The following is a 19,502-nucleotide window of genomic DNA, read 5'->3' on the forward strand; positions in this document are numbered from 1 at the left end:
TCTGAGATCAGTATATATCTTGTTTCTCACTATCTACATTTGGCCTTATGAAAGCTTTCAAGCAGGCTGTTTTATACAGTAGCCAGTATATTCTGCATACTGTCATGAAAAGGAGCAACAGCAACATGGAAAGAGGAAGGACATTTAATCAGTTCTTCCATTTCTAGAAGCTTGGCCCAGTGTTCCATTATTTTGTCTAAACCCATGTTTTAGCGTATCAAGGAATACTGTGACTTATATTTGGGATTGACCTTCAGGGCTAGCACAGCAGATACTCTCTGTGTCTCAATCTGCCTCTTTATGTAATTTTAAAAGTACTTATTTTCCAGTAGAAAATAAGACCCAGGTCAGGACCCAGTAGCTCAAGGTACTGAACAGTGGACCATCAGAAAATACATCCTACATTGGAAAGCCAATGATGTAAACACAACTGATAAGTATAATGAGAGGAAAGCAATGATTTATGGGAAAGATCATATTTTTCATTTGCATGTTCTCATTCTGACCTGTAGATGCCCCTGCAAGAAATGTGGTAGTACCAGAGTTTTAAAGTACTTTACTTGAACAAGGAGAAGGTTCTATAGAAATGATATAAGATGTATATAAGACGTGTATATACATGTATCATATATGTATAAATTATATAAGATGATATATGATATGAAATAACTAATAATAATATTAGTTAGGCAGTGAATTATAGTTAGTTCCTTACATTTTACAGAACTGTAACATTTTGAACTGTGTTTTCTATCCCAGTGTCCCTGTCCATATATAGATATTAACTGTACTTACCTAGCTTGCTTCCTCCTTCTAGTGTCCCTTAGGACATCTGCCTTTGCGTGAGTCCAAGGTGGAAGAAGTGGACCGTTCCTGTGACTCTGATGAAGATTATGAAGCCACTGGTGGAGGACTTCTGTCATCCCACTGCACTTTGGTGATTCACCCACAAGACCAGAGTCCCACATACTTACTTATTCGCACAAAACATGAGAAGGTAAATATGGCAGTCTTTTTGGAGAGCAAGAGTCTTTTTGGTGTCAGCCAACAAATGGGGAATATAGGCTGAAAGTCTTTGTAGAAAACAAGATCCAGGTTGACCCACACTGTTTTCATCCTTATACCTAGAATACCTGGCTGTACCATCTGACAGTAGCAGCTGGTAGCAGTAATGCCACAGTGGGAACATCATATGAACAGCTCATTGGCAAACTGTTGGATGCAGAGGGAGACCCAAGTAAGTAGAAACCACAAACTGTTTTTCATGGTAGCAAAGCATAAGGAGGGATAATTTCAATCTTCCATTTTAATCCAGCCAAAGGGGAGGAGAGGGGATTCTCAGTAGAACAGCATGATGTACGGCATTTCACCCCTACTTTCTGCAGTAACAGCTTGAGAGGGTACAGGCATTGTAGTGAAGTTAGACAAATCTGTCACATTGTTATGTTGTTTATCAAAGCATCTGAATCTTCTGTAACGTAAATTAAATTTAAGAAGTGGAGCTTTAATTTTTCCTGTAATGGTCGGTCATGATTTTCCTTTTGTGGGAATCTTGATTGTACAAACACATGCTTTCTTCTGAGCGCACACACTGACACTTGCCTTCACATCTGTTCTTCTGTCCACATGCATAAACCCTCACACATAAATCCATACTTGTCTGTTCCTCCTCATCTTTAGTATTCACTCATTTACATATGTTTGTGCACCATGTTCTCAAATGTGTCTTAACATGTGCATTTGTACTTAATACTCTTTCCTGCACATACACATTCCTACACCTGTCTGCAAACCTTACTTAGAGTAGTAATTTGTGTTAACAAAGATCCCCATGGCATGTGGGGTGCTTTGCTCCCAGGGTTCTCTACCAGTTCAGCAAGGCTCTTTTTCAACATGGGGACTGTTAGGTACCTTCTGTTTCTGACAGTGCATGTTTTTGCCTCTTTGCTGCTTCAGATTCTCCTCTATGGAAACACCCTATGTTGTGCTACAGTAAGGATGGCTTGCACACATCCCTCACCACTCTCCCATCTGAGGCTCTGCAGACTGAAGCTCTGAAACTTTTCAAGGTACTTAGAGACATTACACAGTTTTCAGCTACTTTGCTCAGTTGTTGGGGAAACAACATTGGTCATATTGTTGTTAGTCTCAAAACTTAGTGTCACCATTGGTTGCTTTAGACAGGCCTGCCGGGTCATTTAATTACAATAAAACTGTCAGACCTAAGGTGACACCCATTCTTGGAAGTTTAACTTCTCCTTGTAGGTAATCTGGAGCTAGAAGCCATGTCCCACAAAGGTTGTATGCTTTGAAGTTAGCTGTACCTTCCTCTTTCCTCTCTAAGAGCTGGACTGACAGTAGGATCCGCAGTAAGACTGGACAGTCTTAAGAAAATAAAGGCAGACGTGGAAAGCAGGAAGCACATTTTCCTGATTCTCTTGCTGATTGTGAGCTCCTCAGGCTGGGGAAGGTTAAGTAAATTTCCCAGTTGTCACAGCTGTAAAGAGGGAGGGATAACATTTTAGTATTTATTCCCACACACTGCTTTAAGGGTTATTTAGAAGAATTGTCTGTAATGTGTTTTGGAACCTGGGCTGGAAAGCACCAGAGAGGAGTCCCCGTATTAACAGCATTGATTAACTTCCCTATTTTACAGTCCTGTCAGCTGTTCATCAATGTCCCCGTGGAAGCACCCTCTGTTGATTATCATGTGTCACTTGCCCAGACAGCACTGCAGGTCTGCTTGACACATACTGAGCTGCAGAATGAAATCTACTGTCAGCTTGTTAAACAGACAAGTTGCCGACAGCCCCAGAACCACTCAGTCATTCAGGTGAAGTCTTCTTTGTCACTTCTGTTCTGTAAATACTTCCTATTTAATTCTATGTTTTTAATAATTAGCAACGAGGCTAAAGATATGCTGGAGAATCTTAATGCTTGAACCGTGTGCGACTCTATAAAAGGTCACTCACGGAAGCATTAGTCACCATCCAACATTTTGGTTATAGTGTTCTATTAAAGAAAACAGGCAAGAAGTACAGAACAAGAATGATGACCAGTTTTATGTTCACAGTGCTGGCAACTCCTGGCTTTATGTGCTCCTCTGTTCCTGCCACAACATCACTTCCTCTGGTACATCAAACAGCACTTCCAGCGCCATGCAGACCCCAGGTAAGCACTGCAACATTTTATTTTGCTAAGCTGATTGCCTTCTGTCTCCACTACAGAAATAGATGGAAACCAGTTTGTATCTCACCTGCAAAAATCAGTTGAGGGAGTGGATGGAAGGTTTCTAAAGGTATCTAGCTGTCCCCCTTCAGTCATTCACACTCATTTTGTCACTTACATTAAACTAGTTCACAAAATTAGCAGCAGAACTTTTTGCAGATGCAACTGGAGCTACCCAGGGAGTTATAAAAATTATTTTTATTTATTTGCTGATGCAATTAATTTCTTTTATTGATAGAGTTACCGGCTAAATTTAGAATGAATTTTAGGTGATTACATTCTGCTGTCTGGTTAGTAGGCATACTGACAGTGCAGAAGTCAGGCAGAGAAAAATTCACCATAAAACATAATGAAAAACAAACCTGAAATACATTCTTTTTTTTTTTTTTTTTTGTTACCTCCTCAGTGTGTTACACAGGGTAACATTTTCCCCCCTACAAAAACAGTGCAAGATCATTGTGGCAGCAGTATGCTCTTTGATGTTCATGCTGTGCTCTTTGTGTGTTTCCATGGTGATCTGATCTTCAGCATGTCTGACTATGTCCTTGGCAGGGTCAGGGCTAGAGATGTCTAGTTGTCTGTTTGAACAGTCTGTACTCAGAAATAGTAAGAAGAGTGGAGTGGTTTCATATCGAATACACACTTAAATACTCAGCCAGCGTATGCCTTAAAACTCAAGCTAAAACTGTCCTGGTATTGAAAAGGGGATCTGTGTACTCCTTCTATCAAGCGGATTTTATTTATTATTTTTTTCATGCTGCCTCCCCTTTGCTATTTCTTCTCAGAAGTAAAGCACAGATGTGTAAAACAGCTCCTTGTGTTCAGGCTGTCTCCCCATTGCCTAAGGCAACACATTAGGGATATTCTGGCTAGTACTGGAAGCCATCTCTTCAACCTCATGCATTTATCAGCTCCCAAAATGGCCCATGCAACTCAGCAGTGGAGCTGCTGTACTACCCCTGAGGACTATTCCATTTCATAAGGATGTGCTGAGCTCTGTGAAACTGAATTAATACATCAGCTTTAAGCATTACTATGCCAACAGTCTGCCATGTTATTAGTCCAGGAGCACCTTTATCAACAAATATCTTCAAACAGAAGCAAAGAGGAAATCTGTGTATACAATCCAGCAATGCAACTGTTTTTAGGGGTAGAAACAAACATACAGAAGTTGCAGCAAACTGCGCTTATATTCACCTGTAGTTTAGATTAAATTTAGAGCAGTTACTAAATGAGACCTAGATTAACTCCTCCCATCTGGCTTTAGGAATATGCAAGTCTCTCTCCATGGAGCAGGCAAGGCTGTTTCGTGACCACTTAGATGCAGATACTCTTTCCCTGCTTCACGCAGTAAATGATGCTAAGATATTTACATTGCATATTGCCTATGATCTAGATTTAAGTAAGACCTTCATTCTAGATTTTTTTTTTTTTTGAAAAGTGACATGGAAGTATGTATCTAACGCTCCACAAGTAGGGCACTGTTCTAGTCATAAGGTGCAGGGCTCAGGATCATTTGGGGAGAATTTGGGAGCCAGAAGCAACGGCTTCTCATTGAAGCAAGATTCTCCCTTGTGAAAATTGTTCAAACATGTTACTGGGGAGGCAAGCAGCATCTTGCTACAGAGAAAAGCCAGAGCTCCCGACTTCCGTGTTGCTTGCAGGGATTTAACTGGAGATTTAATCAAGCACTGAAATCCTGAAGGCATCTTGAATGGAGTTGTCCTCCCCACTCCTCACCTACAAAGTGTTAGCACTGTTATAAATCCTTGGGTTACATTCAATTTCAGAACTTATTCACTATATGCATTGTTAACGTTTTTCCTACAGGTGTTATTGACCTGCCTGGTTTTAGAGATGGATAAATCTTTTTGGTCAATGGAGCTCTCTCTTCACTATGTAGTAAACTAGTCATATTAGTAACTGTCCCTGTACTGTATTGAACTATGAACAAATCTGAGCCTGCTTTGAATTAAAGTTGCTATTGACTGGCAGATTGGATTCATATGTGAGAACTTGTAATTTGTCTAACCATATAAATTGATAAACACAATTTATATAATCCTGTTACTGAATCTAATGCATTAAAATCTATGATTAGTTCTTATTAGGACTTGACATAATAGTAACTAATTTCCTCTGGCATGACAGTGAGGGCAAACTACTTGGTCTTGTTTCAATGGATATTATGATGGCAACAGGGTACAGAAGAGGAGGCTCCTGTACTATATCTGGTCCACTAAGAAGCAGGGAATACTCCTGTGCTTCCCAGAGGGTTTGTAGTCTACCTTAATTTCACAGAAGGGTGGAGCTCGGGTTTGTTTTGTAGCTTTTCACTTGAGCTGTTAGTCTGTTGAAATGAACTAGGATATCTACACAGAGATGTATCTTTGCTTGAGCAAAAAATTGAGGAGGAATGCTTTGTCACAGCACGGAAATGGATGTGAGGACAAGGCACACATAGAGCATATGTTTGTGACTTATCTCCATCTCATTGCTTAGGAGTGAAATAGGCAAGTATGCCATCTACTGCCAGAGATCAGTGGACCGCACTGTGCAGACTGGTGAGCGAGAAGCCAAGCCCTCACGGATGGAGATTGTGTCCATCCTGCTGAGAAATCCCTACCACCACTCACTGCCCTTCAGCATCCCAGTGCACTTTATGAATGGAACCTACCAGGTGAGCCACTGCAGCTGCCTTCCTTCTGGGCACTAGAGGACCTTAACCTGCCTCCTTCACGTGAGCAGATAGCATAATATACCATGGTGTTTATAGTGTTTATATGTATCAGACTTTTAGAGAGAGACACTATTCCTCCTACTTGCCATTTTAGCCATTCTTCTTAATAAAATCAAAGGAATCCAGTCCCAGCCATACAAGTCAGAGGAAGAAAAGGTAGCTGGGAAGAAAGAAGAGTCATTGCAAGTGTCTCGGTATGAGAAAGAATGTAATGTGAAAGGAGACAATATGCATGCAGTCACTTATGTTAAATTGTGAGACACCACTCTGTAGAAAACCAAGCTTCATTAGTTGTGATACTCATTAATGTCATGCTTTTTGAAAGTTATACTCAATTAGCTCCTATTGCATCACAGGTTGTAGGTTTTGATGGCTCCTCAACAGTTGATGAATTCATCCAGCGGTTGAACCAGGAGACAGGAATGAGAAAACCATCCCACATGGGATTTTCTCTGTTCACAGATGATCCTTCTGGCAGGGATTTGGAACACTGTTTGCAGGGCAACATAAAGGTAATTTTTTTTCTTCCTTTGCTACATGTAGCATACATCTTTGAAGAGCTGCTAAATGACTACTAAATTTTTCTTAATGCAGATGAAAAAGATCAAATGCATGTGGGTCTTGCCTATCCAGATTAGTATTTAGAGATGAGATATTCATATCTTATCTCAGATCCTAGTTAGGACAAAGCACGTTCTGTTTTAATAGGTGATAAATTGGTATTTTTTTTTTTAAGGCTCTAACTCAGATTTTAGCACATATTAAAGTTTAATTTGTCTCAACCACAAAAATAAAACATGACTGAGCTAGCTAGCATGATCAGATATCACAACTAACATCAAGGGTGACACTCCTAATTGAGACAAATTTATGTTAGGCCGTGGATCTCTTGGCACGTCTGTTTAAATCTTATCTATTGGATTATTAAGTATCTTTCTCCTTGCTATCTCCAAATAACTCTGGCTTTTCTTGTTGATGAGTGTTCTTAGGGGAAAAAGCTCTACTGAGTGTGCCTTCACTTTAAAAGAGAGGAGTGCCTAGATCAAAGGAAAAGGGAAAGCGGTTAAAGTATTAATGCATCTTTCATGTGGAGATTTTTACTCAGGCTGCAGCTGGGTGACTGCCTTAAGTATGTGGACTAGTGGCTGTGAATGAGACACATCAAATTTTGGTACTAACTTGGGAGAGGAATTTGTTATACAGCATTGATGGAGAAATAGTGGCAGTGATGACTTTAAATAGGCCCTGATATCTACAAGGGACATAAAAATTCACCTTTACAGTGTAAAATTTCACATTCGGCAACACAGGGAGAAGATGCCAATAACTTTAAATTAGATGGTTTGAAGAGGAAGCTACCACAAGTAGCTTAAAATGATACACTTTGCTTTCATGGCCTGTTACAGATCAGATGATCTGGCGCTTTCCTGGTAACTGAACCACTGTTTGGGAGATATTAGAGTAAATGAAAGAATCTGAGACAAGCAGAAGCATTGCTTTTAGTCATTATTAACAGGTTATTATTTACTCGCCAAGGCAATTTCAACAGCTTCTTAAGAGAAGATAGGATATCTGATTATGTATTTCATGTAGCTTCTTATGTTTACATTTTTTTTATTGAGATGCCATCGAAAGAGAACTAGGGACCTTTATGAGATCAACTGTGAAAGAACCGGAATAACCTAGAGAATCTGAATGGAACCAAAGAGTTTAACCATGTTGTTACTACGAATATGTGTGACGTATGAAGTTGGAATCTAAATCCAAATGTTCCCAGAATTTGGACATTCACACCCAAGGGCTTCGTTCAGCCAAGTATGCATACAGCTGCCATTCAGAACATATATGACTGTTTTTGGTAGGCTCAGCAGGGCACTTTTGAGGCAAAAAATCTTTCCTATTAACTATGCTTTGGTTCACATTGTGGAGGTGTTTTAGCACGAACTGGATTTTTTTCACACTAAACATGAGCTGGAAGATGTGATCCAACATAACGGGCTTTCGGGCAATTTGATCAGACTAAAGCTAGTCCAAAGGAAAATCTCACATACTGTGGGCTGAAGGTCTTAGGAACAGCTGTCTCACTGTGCAGATCTGCTCCTCCTGGGCTACATGACATGCTAATGCAGGCATAACCACAGAGTTGGTACCAGGCCAGAATTCACTCACAGATGTCCCCCTGCAGATCTAGTGATGGAGGTTTCTGTTGCAAAGCTTTAATTTTTATATACTATGTAATAGAAAAATGAATCATTTTGTCACTCTTGGCTGTGTTTATGCTGATCCCATCTATTTCTTTATCTTCTATGTTCCACAGTACTTTTTTCACCTTCCCCTCAAGCCTTGACTGCACGTTTCACCTGTTTGTCTTTCCTTTCTCCATAATATTTTTTAAAGATCTGTGATGTCATTTCCAAATGGGAACAAGCCTTAAAAGAATTGCACCCTGGGAAATACGAAGGTGGCACAAGAATTGTGAAATTGACCTATAAGAACAGGTATTGTGCTTCCTTTGTTGGCCTCGCTACTGCTGTTAATTAAACACTCGTAGACCACATATATCTCTGTAGATGGCCGGTAATTTATAGTACTGTTAGTGCCAAAAGTATTTTAGCTAAGATGATGTCAGATCCTACATGAGATGCAGTGACTTTTGTCTATGTGTGGTATGTGTATACAAGAGGATATATGGTCTAGAGGTAAAACCCAAAGCACTTTGCAATAGAGGAACAGAATTAAAATGGGCTAAAAACTAGCTACTTGGCACAATGTCATTTGTCTAGATCCTAAAATGTAATTAAATAACATGTGTTAGGTGAGAGCAAGAGAAACCTGGGGGAATAATCACCAGTGAAAATGAAACTTGCAATTAAGCAAGGAATTATGAAGTTGAAAAGGATACAAGAACAACACTCTAAATGGCAAGAACTTTAAGGAGACATGTAGTAGCAGTGCCTAGACTTTATAAAGAAAGAGATAAATGTTCAATCTAGATGATGAGAGATAACAGAGGAGAAAACCATGAGACACAGGTATAAAGCTAAAACTGGAACAAGTTCATCATTTATATTAGAAACAGGAATTCTGAATTAAAGTGAATGGAGAGCTGTGCATGAGAACTAGTAATGGCTTTCTGCCTGTGAATTCTGTTTGGAGGCGAAACAACCCTCCTCCCCCTAGATTAAAAAGCCACAAAGTTTTGCATTGAACACATGAAGATTTTGGTGACAGTAGTGGTGAAAATAAGCTTCTGTGAGCTTTGAAGCAGAAATTATTGCTTTTGACTCAAAAGTATTTTTTCAGGAGTGAACCTTTGCAATATTATTTTGTTGGACTGGAATGTGCTTAGACTGTACAGCAAGGATATTTTGATAAGGTCTTTCCAAGGTTGGTCTGTTCTAACTGCAAGGACTCTGATAAGATGTGTAAGGTCACTTTGGTCCTAATGGTGTTGTGAGTTTTGAATTGACATAAAATAATTAACTGAACCGCTAGAATTAGTATCTTGTGTGGCACTGTGGAATATATCATCATAGGTGTAGCTTTAAAATGATATTTGAAGTAGATGGTATGGACTGTAATAGGTATGCGTGAGGAATGGTTTGGGGAAGCATTCCCCCTGCTCGTATTTTCAGCCTGCATTAGTCATCTTGCTGTACCAGGTCAAAGAAATTGAGCTTAAAGAGAAAAATCAAAGCTTCCTAGTAGATTTTTTTTTGCAATAAAGCCTGCCAATTGGGTTTCTTATTTCCCGCTAAAACAATTTTTTTAAATAACAATCTCAGAGTAAGCACTCAAAACAGAGTTGGTAAAAAAAATAACAAGTCTGCAAGACCACCATGTAGAAGTTTGTACAATTCTTGCCTTAGAGCAGAGAGAGTTCTGTATTCTGTGATAAGCACAGAAGGCCATCTCTTAAATATTGCCTGTCTGTGCTTGATGGGGACAGACAGACACTAATCACCTATAATCCTCTACTTTTTAGGCTGTATTTTCGGAGCCAAGCCAAGGGTGAGACAGACCGGGAGCGGTTGCTGCTGGCCTTCCAAGTCAGCAATGAAATAGCCAGTGGAAGGTTTCCTGTTAATAAAGAATTAGCTCTGGAAATGGTTGCTCTGATGGCTCAGGTGAGCATTATTACGGGCAGAAGTCATTGTTTCTTGCTCCTCTAGAGAGTACAGCTGTATGCTGAATGTCTTTGAGTAAGCAGCTATCTTTTACACCAAGAGTGATATTTCTTACCAAAAATACGGTCTGAGGTGTACCGTGCCAAACGCATCACACCAGCATAGCTGTATCAGTAGAACACCTTTTGCTGTAAGGAAATTTCCTGTGGAACATCCTCTTCTTTCCTTCTGAAGAAAAGTATTGGAAAACACGATGGGGCTGGACTCTCCCCAGAACTGCTCTGATTAGTGCCTTAGTAAAGATATGGAAATAGTATTGCCTATTAGAAGTCTGTTTAATAGTAAAAGCTTTCACCATTGCACTGCCAATAGCCTCTTATTATTATTCAAGGAACAGCATTTTGTAGAATTTTCCATTAGACCTCCAGGCTTACATTTAGCATTTTACCACATAAAACGCATTGTATGAGTTGTGGGCATGATAAACAGCATAATCATTTTTTACTGAGCTGAAACCAATTGTTGCATTTGTTAAAATGATGTGAAAAGAGATGAAGAAGTTGGGAACATTGTCCATACTATTTACAAGTAGGGTGTTGTTTTAATTGGCTAATTGAGAACAAACCCCAAAAGCTTGGCAGTTATACAGAAGTGTCTTCCTACATGTAGCTAGCCCAGATCTTGTTTTGCTTTTTCTTAGATCAGTAAAGAATTCCTTGAGCAGTCATGTCTCCCATAGTTGCTCTGTTGTACACTTATTGTTGTAAATACTGCAGACAAAATTCCCCAGCCTGATGTTGTTTTGCATGACTGATTAAAACAGTAGATAGCAGTATGGGAACCTGTGGAATGATCTATTGCACTAAAAACCCCACAGTTCTGTTGTACTACAAACTTTACAGTACATGCTGTCTTAGGTGGAATATGGGGATTTGGATCGACCAGGATCTTCAAGCCCTGGGGGAACATCACAACCCAAAATGCAGCATCTTCTCCACCAGGTCTTAGACAAATTCTACCCCAAACGCTACAAGCAAAACATTGCTCCTGAACAGCTCAGGTAAGTTGTTTGTCCTCTTAAAGTCTGCACTGAAAACAATTTATTATGCTTGCAAAATTCTCTCTTGATACTTAAGAAGTTTCAAGGAGCTCATTAAGTTTATATTAACGTAGAAGCTTAAACAACACAAGTGTCAGAAAAAAGGTTCCTTCAAAATAAAATGGTAGTTAACTAATAAAAAAAAAAAAAAAGCCAAATCACCAACTGACTTTCCCCAAATTAAGAAGTTTAAGCCTTTCACTTCCAGATTATGCAACCCAGTTCCAACAAATTCCAGCATGTCTAAGCCTAAAATGAATTCTCTTTGTGAATTTTCATTTTACCCTTCCTCTAAGACTCAAATGAACCCAGATGCCATTTGCATCATGCTGCAAAGCCAGCACATATGGGCTGCTTCAGGCCATGCAGTAATTCTGACAGGGCTTTTTGATGTTCTGACTTAGAAATTCTCAAACACTATGCGGTGATCCCAATCACTCAAATACAGAATTCAGACGCTGTTGTGGATCTCAGCTCTAACTCTTTTAATGAAAGAGAGTGGTTTCTCCCAGATCCAAAGTTACTAAGAGATGCAGAGGTGGAACTAATGCAGTTACCTTCTCTTGGAAGTAAATTCTGTATGCGTGTGGCAAGATAACTGTCAAGCCATCCCTAGTGAGCCAAATCAAGAGAGAGTTGATGTGTATTGCTACTCCATCTAGAGCATACTACAGACAAGTTAAGATGAAGGTGAGAGTATAATTGAATGAGAATAAAGTTGGGCAGGATTTTACTGCAACAGCTGCCTGAGCGTTTGTAGTTTCAGTTGTTGAGTGTATACACCAGTGAACAAGCAGTATGTGACCAGGGTTCCTGGACATGACAGTATAACCAGTGGTAAAGTGACTGTGGAAGCAGAGGAACTTCTAAAGTAAACTCAGCTTTGTACAACCTTCCTAACTGACAGTGCTAACAGCCCTACTTATAGTATTTGTGTAGAATAGCCCTGAGTGGTACATTTATTAGCTGATATAATTTTACTCGCATTCCCTTGGAAGACTTTAGTAAATGGTGCTGTTTTGTGTCTTGGATTCTGAAAGGCAACTGGCTGACAGGCTGGCGACAAAGTGGATGGTGCTGCAGGGATGCTCTCCACCGGAATGTGTTCGTATTTATTTAACGGTAGCCCGCAAATGGCCTCTCTTTGGAACCAAAATGTTTGCTGCTAAGGTAACTGGAACACTCTTTTTTTTTTTCTCCCCCCAAGAATGAACTCGAGCAGAGATGTATCTATGATATCTAGTAACACAGATTGAAAATGCTCCTATCTCAGGAAGTGTTCAAAATAAACTCTAGTCTGAATGAACAGCTCTAGTACCACACCGGTTTAGAAAGAAGGAAGAGAAATGCATTCTGGACACTAGGGGTTGCTAGTGTTCAATAAACAGATATTGAAGCTTTTCTGGCTGCATCAGTTCATCGTACTCCAAAGTACTACCTCTTCCTACAAACCCTTGCCGAAGCTCTTACTACAGGCAGGTATTTCTCTGGTCATCAAGGCTGCAATAGCTTAAAAATACAATGTACATACCACTGAGAGGAAAAAGGGAGTAGTCTCCCATAAATCACACCATGTAGCTGATGCTAGCTGAAAGAAGAATGGATATTTCAGCCCTGTTCTTTACTTGACACTGAGCTGGCTGCTTTCCTTGCCACATGAGAAAAGCAAGCACTGCTAATGTCCTGTTGCAGAAACAGAAAAAAATGAAGCATACATTGGGTAAGCTGCCACAGGCATCATCAGGACAGCAAAGAAACAGATTGAGGGGGTGGGGGGGTGCTTCTTCCAGAAGCTTGTACCATCCCTCAGCCCATTTCACGCTAAAGCTCTGTACCTCTTACCCTTGACTAAACTAATGTCTTAGCATGCTAATGCCAAAACAAGACTTCTCAGCCTCAGCCATACTCCCCAACCCAGCAGAATTCTCTGTTGAAAGCCTGAGAGTGTCTTGTTCACGGTTAATGTCTTTTGCTTTGAAGCCAAAGCTATTATAGTTATTGAATAAAGTCTAATGATGTAACAGACCTTCTTGATTAAATGAAAAGATTTCAAAAAGATAGTTATTTCCATGATCGGTAATAAAAGCAGAAGAAGCTATTGGTATTTGAGGTCACTGACACCAAAGAATCAAAACACAGAATAGTACCACCCACAGTTTAAATAATATTGGTATTTCTGATAACTACCATAGTTTATAATTAGTTTAAAAATAGTTAAACAGTTAAATATATAAATATATATATATATATACCTAGTTAAAAATAGTTAAACAGCAAATCCTACAGCATTAACCATATAGCAGCAGATTCCCAGGAAAGATTCATGTCTTTAGACATAACACATAGCTCATCTTTAACAGATAATTGATGCACATTTGCCAAAATGTGTAAGAAAAAAAAAATGCATCGATGTGATGGCACTGTATGTGCATTGGTACTATGGAAACCAACAGGCGTCACTGCCTGAAAGACAGCAGCAGAGTAAGAACCAGATCAGAACACAACTGCTGTTCTCTCACTGTCCTAGCATTACCTTCAGTTCTAACTACACTGATGGCATTTAATCTCAATATCTCTGCCATTGTTGCATCTCCTGTACTGCTAGTCCCCAAATTCTATGTCAATCTGAAAGTATTATTCCAGATTTTGAAATAAATCATCTTAAAAATCAAACCAGGCCACACACGTAAGCCTATAGGATTCTCTCACATCCATTTTATCCTTAAAACCCAAGTTTTGTATCAGAAACTTCTTTAAGGTATACAAGAAATGTTTAAATTTAACATTTTCTATTTTCTATTTCTCCAGCCTATTTTGCCTTCCTCATTGGAAGACTGTCCAGTCTGGATAGCTGTGAATGAAGATGGTATCAGCATACTGGATTATAACACTATGGTATGGTGAAGAATACTGTTTAAGGAAAATAACTCATCTCTCACAGAAAGATCTTCCCCTGAATCCACTTAAAGTCAGTAAAAGTTTGTCTTTAACTTCAGCTGGATCCAGAAGTTAATTTGTAGAAGTCAGAAATGAGGGAAGTGAGGGCTATGTTTTAACACTACATAAACAAAGGAAAATTACAGCTACAGTGTAAGGTAAGGTTCCATGAAACTGCTATCTGTCCCTTTGATGGGCAGCAAACAACCACAGCAGCAAAACCTCAGCAGTGTGTGCTTTACTACCACCTGGGATATAGCAAAGTGTGCGCCATTGCTCTGAAGCAGCAGGGCATCAAGCAAGCTAGGAAAATCCTAGAAATGCAATTCTCTTTTGAGATTTCTCTGCCAGCTGTTACCTCTACAGCCAGTTACCTATTGCTGCTGGAGAGCTGAAGTTCTTGCCGTAAATAGCAAATATATGAGTTTGAGGTGGCCGTTTTTTCTTTTACAGAAATATTACTTTTTTCAACTATCTGTTTCTGCAGCACTTGAAGCTCTCTTACTCATACTCTTCCGTGCTGACCTTTGGAGGCTGTCGAGATGACTTCATGATTGTAGTCAGTCAAATAAAAGAAAGGAGTTCTGGAAAAAACAGCACAGAAAAACTGCTTTTCGCAATGGCAATTCCAAAGGTAATTACAAAATGAATGATCAGTGTCTTTGCAGCTGGCAGCATCACAGGTGGGCATTTGGTACAAGCACTGGGGACTGGTACTTCTGGCTGCTGCACAAGCTGTGTACATTCAATAAATCCCTTGCAAGGTGGAACCTTTAATCAAATGACTTATTCCACCCAACTCTTAAAGTCATACCTTGAATCCAAAACTGAACAACTCCATGTGAGACACAGCCATTTGCAAAAGTTATGCAGTCAATAGGTTCTAAAAATCAAAGGGCACTTTTCTCTCTAATTGACTTACAGTTAATCATTTTCTTTTTTTCCCCTAGATTGTTGAAGCAACACTTCTTATTGCCAGCTATATTAACTACCGTTCAACAGCTTCCCTTCTACCCTCTGCACAACCCTCCCGAAACGCAACACCTGCTAACAAGCTCTGGGAGACTGAAAGTCGGTGCTTTTTTCCTTCCAAGCCTCGAAGCACTAAGGGGCCCACCCTGCTCTGAGGGTTCATTCCAAATTACTTTGGAAATTTTTTTGTTTGTGGATTTTTCTTTTTTTTTTTTTTTTTTTTTTTACACTACTGTGTACTGACTTGCAGACTGCTATGATTTTGCCAGTTGTACACCTTGTTTTAATGCAGATTCTGATTCTTTTTCCTTAATAACAGACAAAGTTCCATAGTGTGCGTAGAGGCAGTGTTCTTCCTCCTCAGAAGTGTTGATCTTGGGGATTGTGCAGGAGTTTCTTTTCCGTGCCACACTCCATCCAAGATGTCCCGTCTCAGGTCCTTTTGCTGCACAGTGCTCCAGTCACACTGCATCTCCTGCTCTTCCCTTGCACCTATTCTTCTTCCATCTCCAGCTTTGCTCACGAGCACATACAGTTTGCATTGATCCCTCCCATTTTCAGCTTTGCACCTGCTTTTAGATTGCTGCACCGCACCTTATGCTTGGAACCTCAGTTCCAGCTCTTAAACTCCTAGTGACCTCTTTTCCTCATCACAGCCCCTTTCAATTATTCCCACTACTTCCAATAATCTTCTGCTTGCAGTCACTAACTCAGTCACTAACTTGTTCCCTCTTTACCTGCATTAGACTGGAACCTCTGCAAGGCAGATTTGAGTAGTGTAGGCTTGAATTTGACTGCAATGGGCTGAGCACACAGTCCTATTAAAACTAAAAACAGGTGCTTTGGGATACTGTGGCATGTGACATGAACCCAGTACAAGGGTGCATCCTGCTGATTATTACCTGTATAAGGAGTTGCCTATCAATTCCTCATAAACTAGACACACACTGAAAAAGCTATTACCAGAGTGTAAAGATTAATAAGACATAGATGGCCAAGTAGTTTAGACATAGCTATGTCTATGCTCTGGTTATGAATAGCCATATTATAGTTTTGACTGGTGTTTAAATTCACTCCTGCCACTCAGAACAACTATTAAGATAACTATTGTAGTTTCTGGGGAAAAAAAAAAAAGCTCTCTGTATTTATGCAACTGCTTAACATAACCAAGACAATTTATTTTTTCCTAAAGCTACATTGACTCCTCCCTGAAACTGATGCCAAAATTCAAAGACAGAGACTTTCCAAGTCCTTGCCCCAGACATGAAAGAAAGGAAGAAGCTGTTGAGAGGGATTAGGAACTAAACTGACAAAAAGACTTCTGATGCATGTCAAGGGTGATTTTAAGACCTGAACTAGGGAGTACAGAGTTCAATGGTACATAAGAATTTTTTCAACCTTAACTTTATAAAGGTGAAAAGCTGACATCTTTGCATGTTGAAGTCTCAGAACAATTGGGACTGGAACAGTGTCAGACGACGCCCTAGCTTCTGCAGAATGGATGTGTTTCGACAGCTGACGCTGTTCTATGTGTCAGATCTCTGCTGCAGGGCTGAACGTGTCACGTGCTCCTCTAACATGCATGTCCAGACTTTCCCTTAATCACCGTTACAGATGCTTTGGGATGTGTTTGAAACTGCACATGATCTCAGACAAAGGAAGACAAGGCAAGCAAACCTTGCTGTTTTACCTGTCTTTCAGCAACTGGAACAGACCTTCTCAAACCCTCTCTGCCCTTCTTACTTCACAGAAGCTGTTCCTTTAAAACTCCTGCTTCCTTCATGCTACCAGGTCAAGGAGGAGGTAGATAGCAAATAAACACTCAAATACTGTTCTTCACATTTTCCAAAGGAGTGTTTTTTGATCTGTTTCAAAAGGACTTTGTGCTGATTGGGAAGCCTAATGGATTTTAAACAAACGAAAGAAAAACAGCCATGCCTCTTGAGAACTCTAAATCTGGCTTGAGTTCGACTATTTTGATGAGTCTTCTACAAAGCTAAGGAAGAACTGCCCTTTCAAAAGTACCATGTGCAACTTCATAATAATTATGCATTCATGGGCAACTTTCCCAAATTAAAACAGTGTGAATCCAACCATTATAAAGAATTCAGCAATGGCAAACCAAAGCTAGTCACAAATGAACAAACCAACCATACCAGTGTTTTTAACTTCCTAGTACTTGCCACCAACCCTCAAATATCCAACTAATGCACGCAGTGGGGCTGATACTGTAAGAAGTTTTTGTTTCAAACTTATGGCGGGTACAAAGCCACAAATTAGAAGAACATGGGGCAGACAAAATCATTCTAAACAATCTCTTATCAGCAAAACAAACAACAAAAGTGGTTTGTGGAAACAGACTTGAAACAGATTATGTATACAGAGACCTATTTGCACATACTGTAATATACCCACTTGTCATGAATTTAAGGACCATCCCTTGAATTTACTGAAAAGGGTAGAAGCTTTCTGAGCCAAAAATAATGTTGTGAAGGTATTGTCTTAGTCTTTTTTTTTTCTCCTTAGATACTTCTAAGTGACAATAAATCCTCATAGAGTAGTCAGTAGTTTATATTCTCATTTTCTCTGTATCTTAGTATAGATACATAAGTTTGAATAAAAATAGCGTTCTTTCTCCTTACATAGTCACATACAACAAACAATTCCTCCGGGATGTGGAGGTGTGTTTGGCAGCCCGCTTCTTATGTCCTGCCAGTAATAGAGCTGCCTCAGAATGAGCTGAACTCAACTCATTGTCAGCTGTTCTGAGGATGCTCAAGGCATGAAAGCCTCCAGTTCATTGTTCAGAGGCTGTACTTACCTTGTGCTGCTAACATTCACAGCCTCGGGGACTTGTGTCAGGGCAAACAGGGAGCAGAGATGTTGAATAAGCAAGAGCTGTCATTAAATTCATTATTTTCTGCCATAATTGCACTTTAAATTTACAACCATGGCATATGGAACTTTTTTTCTTCCTTTCTTACAAACCTTCATTAATACTTGAGTATTTCAGGGACCACCCCACTCCAATACCTCCTATTTATAGCTTACCTGACTCTAAAACAAACAAACAAAAACCTGTGTAGGTATCTATTTTGTATGATTCTTTGATAGGGAAAATGGTTTTTATTTCAATCGATGCTTTTGGCAATGATTATTGCTACAGTATAGAGTGAGATGACTGAAGCCTTTGTTTTCCTAATTGCTGTGTGTGTGTAAAAGACTGTCTTGGAGATACTGTGAGATTTCTGTACTTAATAAAAAGCAGTTATCATGAATTAAGTTGTATTTCTTCTGAGATTGAAAGAAACTCTTTATCTCAAAAGCCAAAGTAGCCCTGATGTAAACAAATGTGGGCAAAACCTGTGTTTGGTATCCGGACACATACCTGGTGCACACCTGCCATACTCTAAGTCCTTGGTTCTCTCTGTTCATTGTCTGACTCTCAGCTGTAGCAAATCACTGAAGCACACTCCCATGGGTAGGGGATGTCCACTCCTTCCAATGATGGCTAAAGCAACCTTCCAGACTTCTGTGATACAGCTCCACCTGCATTTCTTCTGTACTCACAGGACTTCGTGGGATTTTTGCAGTGTAAGCAATGTTCCCAGCACACTCTTAGGCCCAAGACTTATTTCTCTTCTGACACCTTTTCCCCACTGCTCAGCACATCTTCCTGCTGCTGTAATGCTCTTCGAGGTTCTTTACCATTTCCTCCTTCCCTCCCCACGAAGAAACACAACCTGCCCAAACCTGAGCAGCTCTGTACCTAGCTCTAAGTATGCCACAGGAGTGTTAGTCACAGGACCTCTACTGTAGTCACATTCCTGGGGCCTGCTGCTGTTGCTGAGAGCTGGTTTCTGCTCCTGCCCCAGCACTCAGCTTCCCCAGTTCTGCCAGGACTTGCAACCAGTTTGCATCAGGGTACAGCTTCACTAATTTCAGAGAGAGAACACTCAGCCCACCCCCAACAACTTTGTGTTACGGCAGAACTGGACTTAAAATTATGGCAAACTCCAACATTTAAAGCATTTGTGAGAAACAAAAACGAACAAAAAAAGTAAGTAGCTAGACAGGGTTACCAAAAGCCAGTGATGCCTCCCAAAGCTGCTGCCCTTCACTTTGACAACCAAAATACTCCAGTGATAAGAGCTAACCTGTATCTTTAAAACTTCAAGGCACAGTAAAAAAAATAAAAATAACAAAATCACCTTCTCTCTACAACACTACGTGATGATGCATCACCACATTTTAATTCTACATTATGTGCACACCTATAGCACAGCACTGTATGCAGATTAAGCACAACCCCAAGGCTCCTGCCAGCTTGCTGGTTTAGCTCTTGTTTTTCCAACATTTCTATTGCCTCAGTTACATCACTATGGAGTCGTAGAAAAAA

At 39.9% G+C, this 19,502-nt stretch overlaps 1 protein-coding gene across 3 annotated transcripts in view; it reads left to right on the forward strand.

Moving 5' to 3' along the window:
- Positions 1 to 18,381, forward strand: part of PLEKHH1 (pleckstrin homology, MyTH4 and FERM domain containing H1) — a 50,065-nt gene extending 31,684 nt beyond the window's left edge. Inside the window, exons 16-29 of one of the 3 annotated variants that reach the window (XM_032187742.1) lie at positions 818 to 997; positions 1,129 to 1,237; positions 1,957 to 2,069; positions 2,657 to 2,833; positions 3,074 to 3,171; positions 5,731 to 5,908; positions 6,325 to 6,480; positions 8,366 to 8,466; positions 9,954 to 10,095; positions 11,013 to 11,155; positions 12,235 to 12,364; positions 14,003 to 14,089; positions 14,619 to 14,765; positions 16,296 to 18,381. In XM_032187742.1, coding sequence (XP_032043633.1) covers positions 818 to 997; positions 1,129 to 1,237; positions 1,957 to 2,069; positions 2,657 to 2,833; positions 3,074 to 3,171; positions 5,731 to 5,908; positions 6,325 to 6,480; positions 8,366 to 8,466; positions 9,954 to 10,095; positions 11,013 to 11,155; positions 12,235 to 12,364; positions 14,003 to 14,089; positions 14,619 to 14,765; positions 16,296 to 16,304 — 1,770 coding nt within the window. In that variant the 3' untranslated portion in view covers positions 16,305 to 18,381. Of the gene's footprint in view, positions 1 to 817; positions 998 to 1,128; positions 1,238 to 1,956; positions 2,070 to 2,656; positions 2,834 to 3,073; positions 3,172 to 5,730; positions 5,909 to 6,324; positions 6,481 to 8,365; positions 8,467 to 9,953; positions 10,096 to 11,012; positions 11,156 to 12,234; positions 12,365 to 14,002; positions 14,290 to 14,618; positions 14,766 to 15,081; positions 15,295 to 16,295 lie in introns of those variants that run through there. The other 2 variants (XM_032187741.1, XR_004253289.1) reach the window with 2 other exon arrangements.
- Positions 18,382 to 19,502: the final 1,121 nt, after the last annotated feature.

The sequence above is a fragment of the Aythya fuligula genome, chromosome 5 (genome assembly GCF_009819795.1).
Source record: "Aythya fuligula isolate bAytFul2 chromosome 5, bAytFul2.pri, whole genome shotgun sequence".
Classification (NCBI taxonomy): Eukaryota; Metazoa; Chordata; class Aves; order Anseriformes; family Anatidae; genus Aythya; species Aythya fuligula.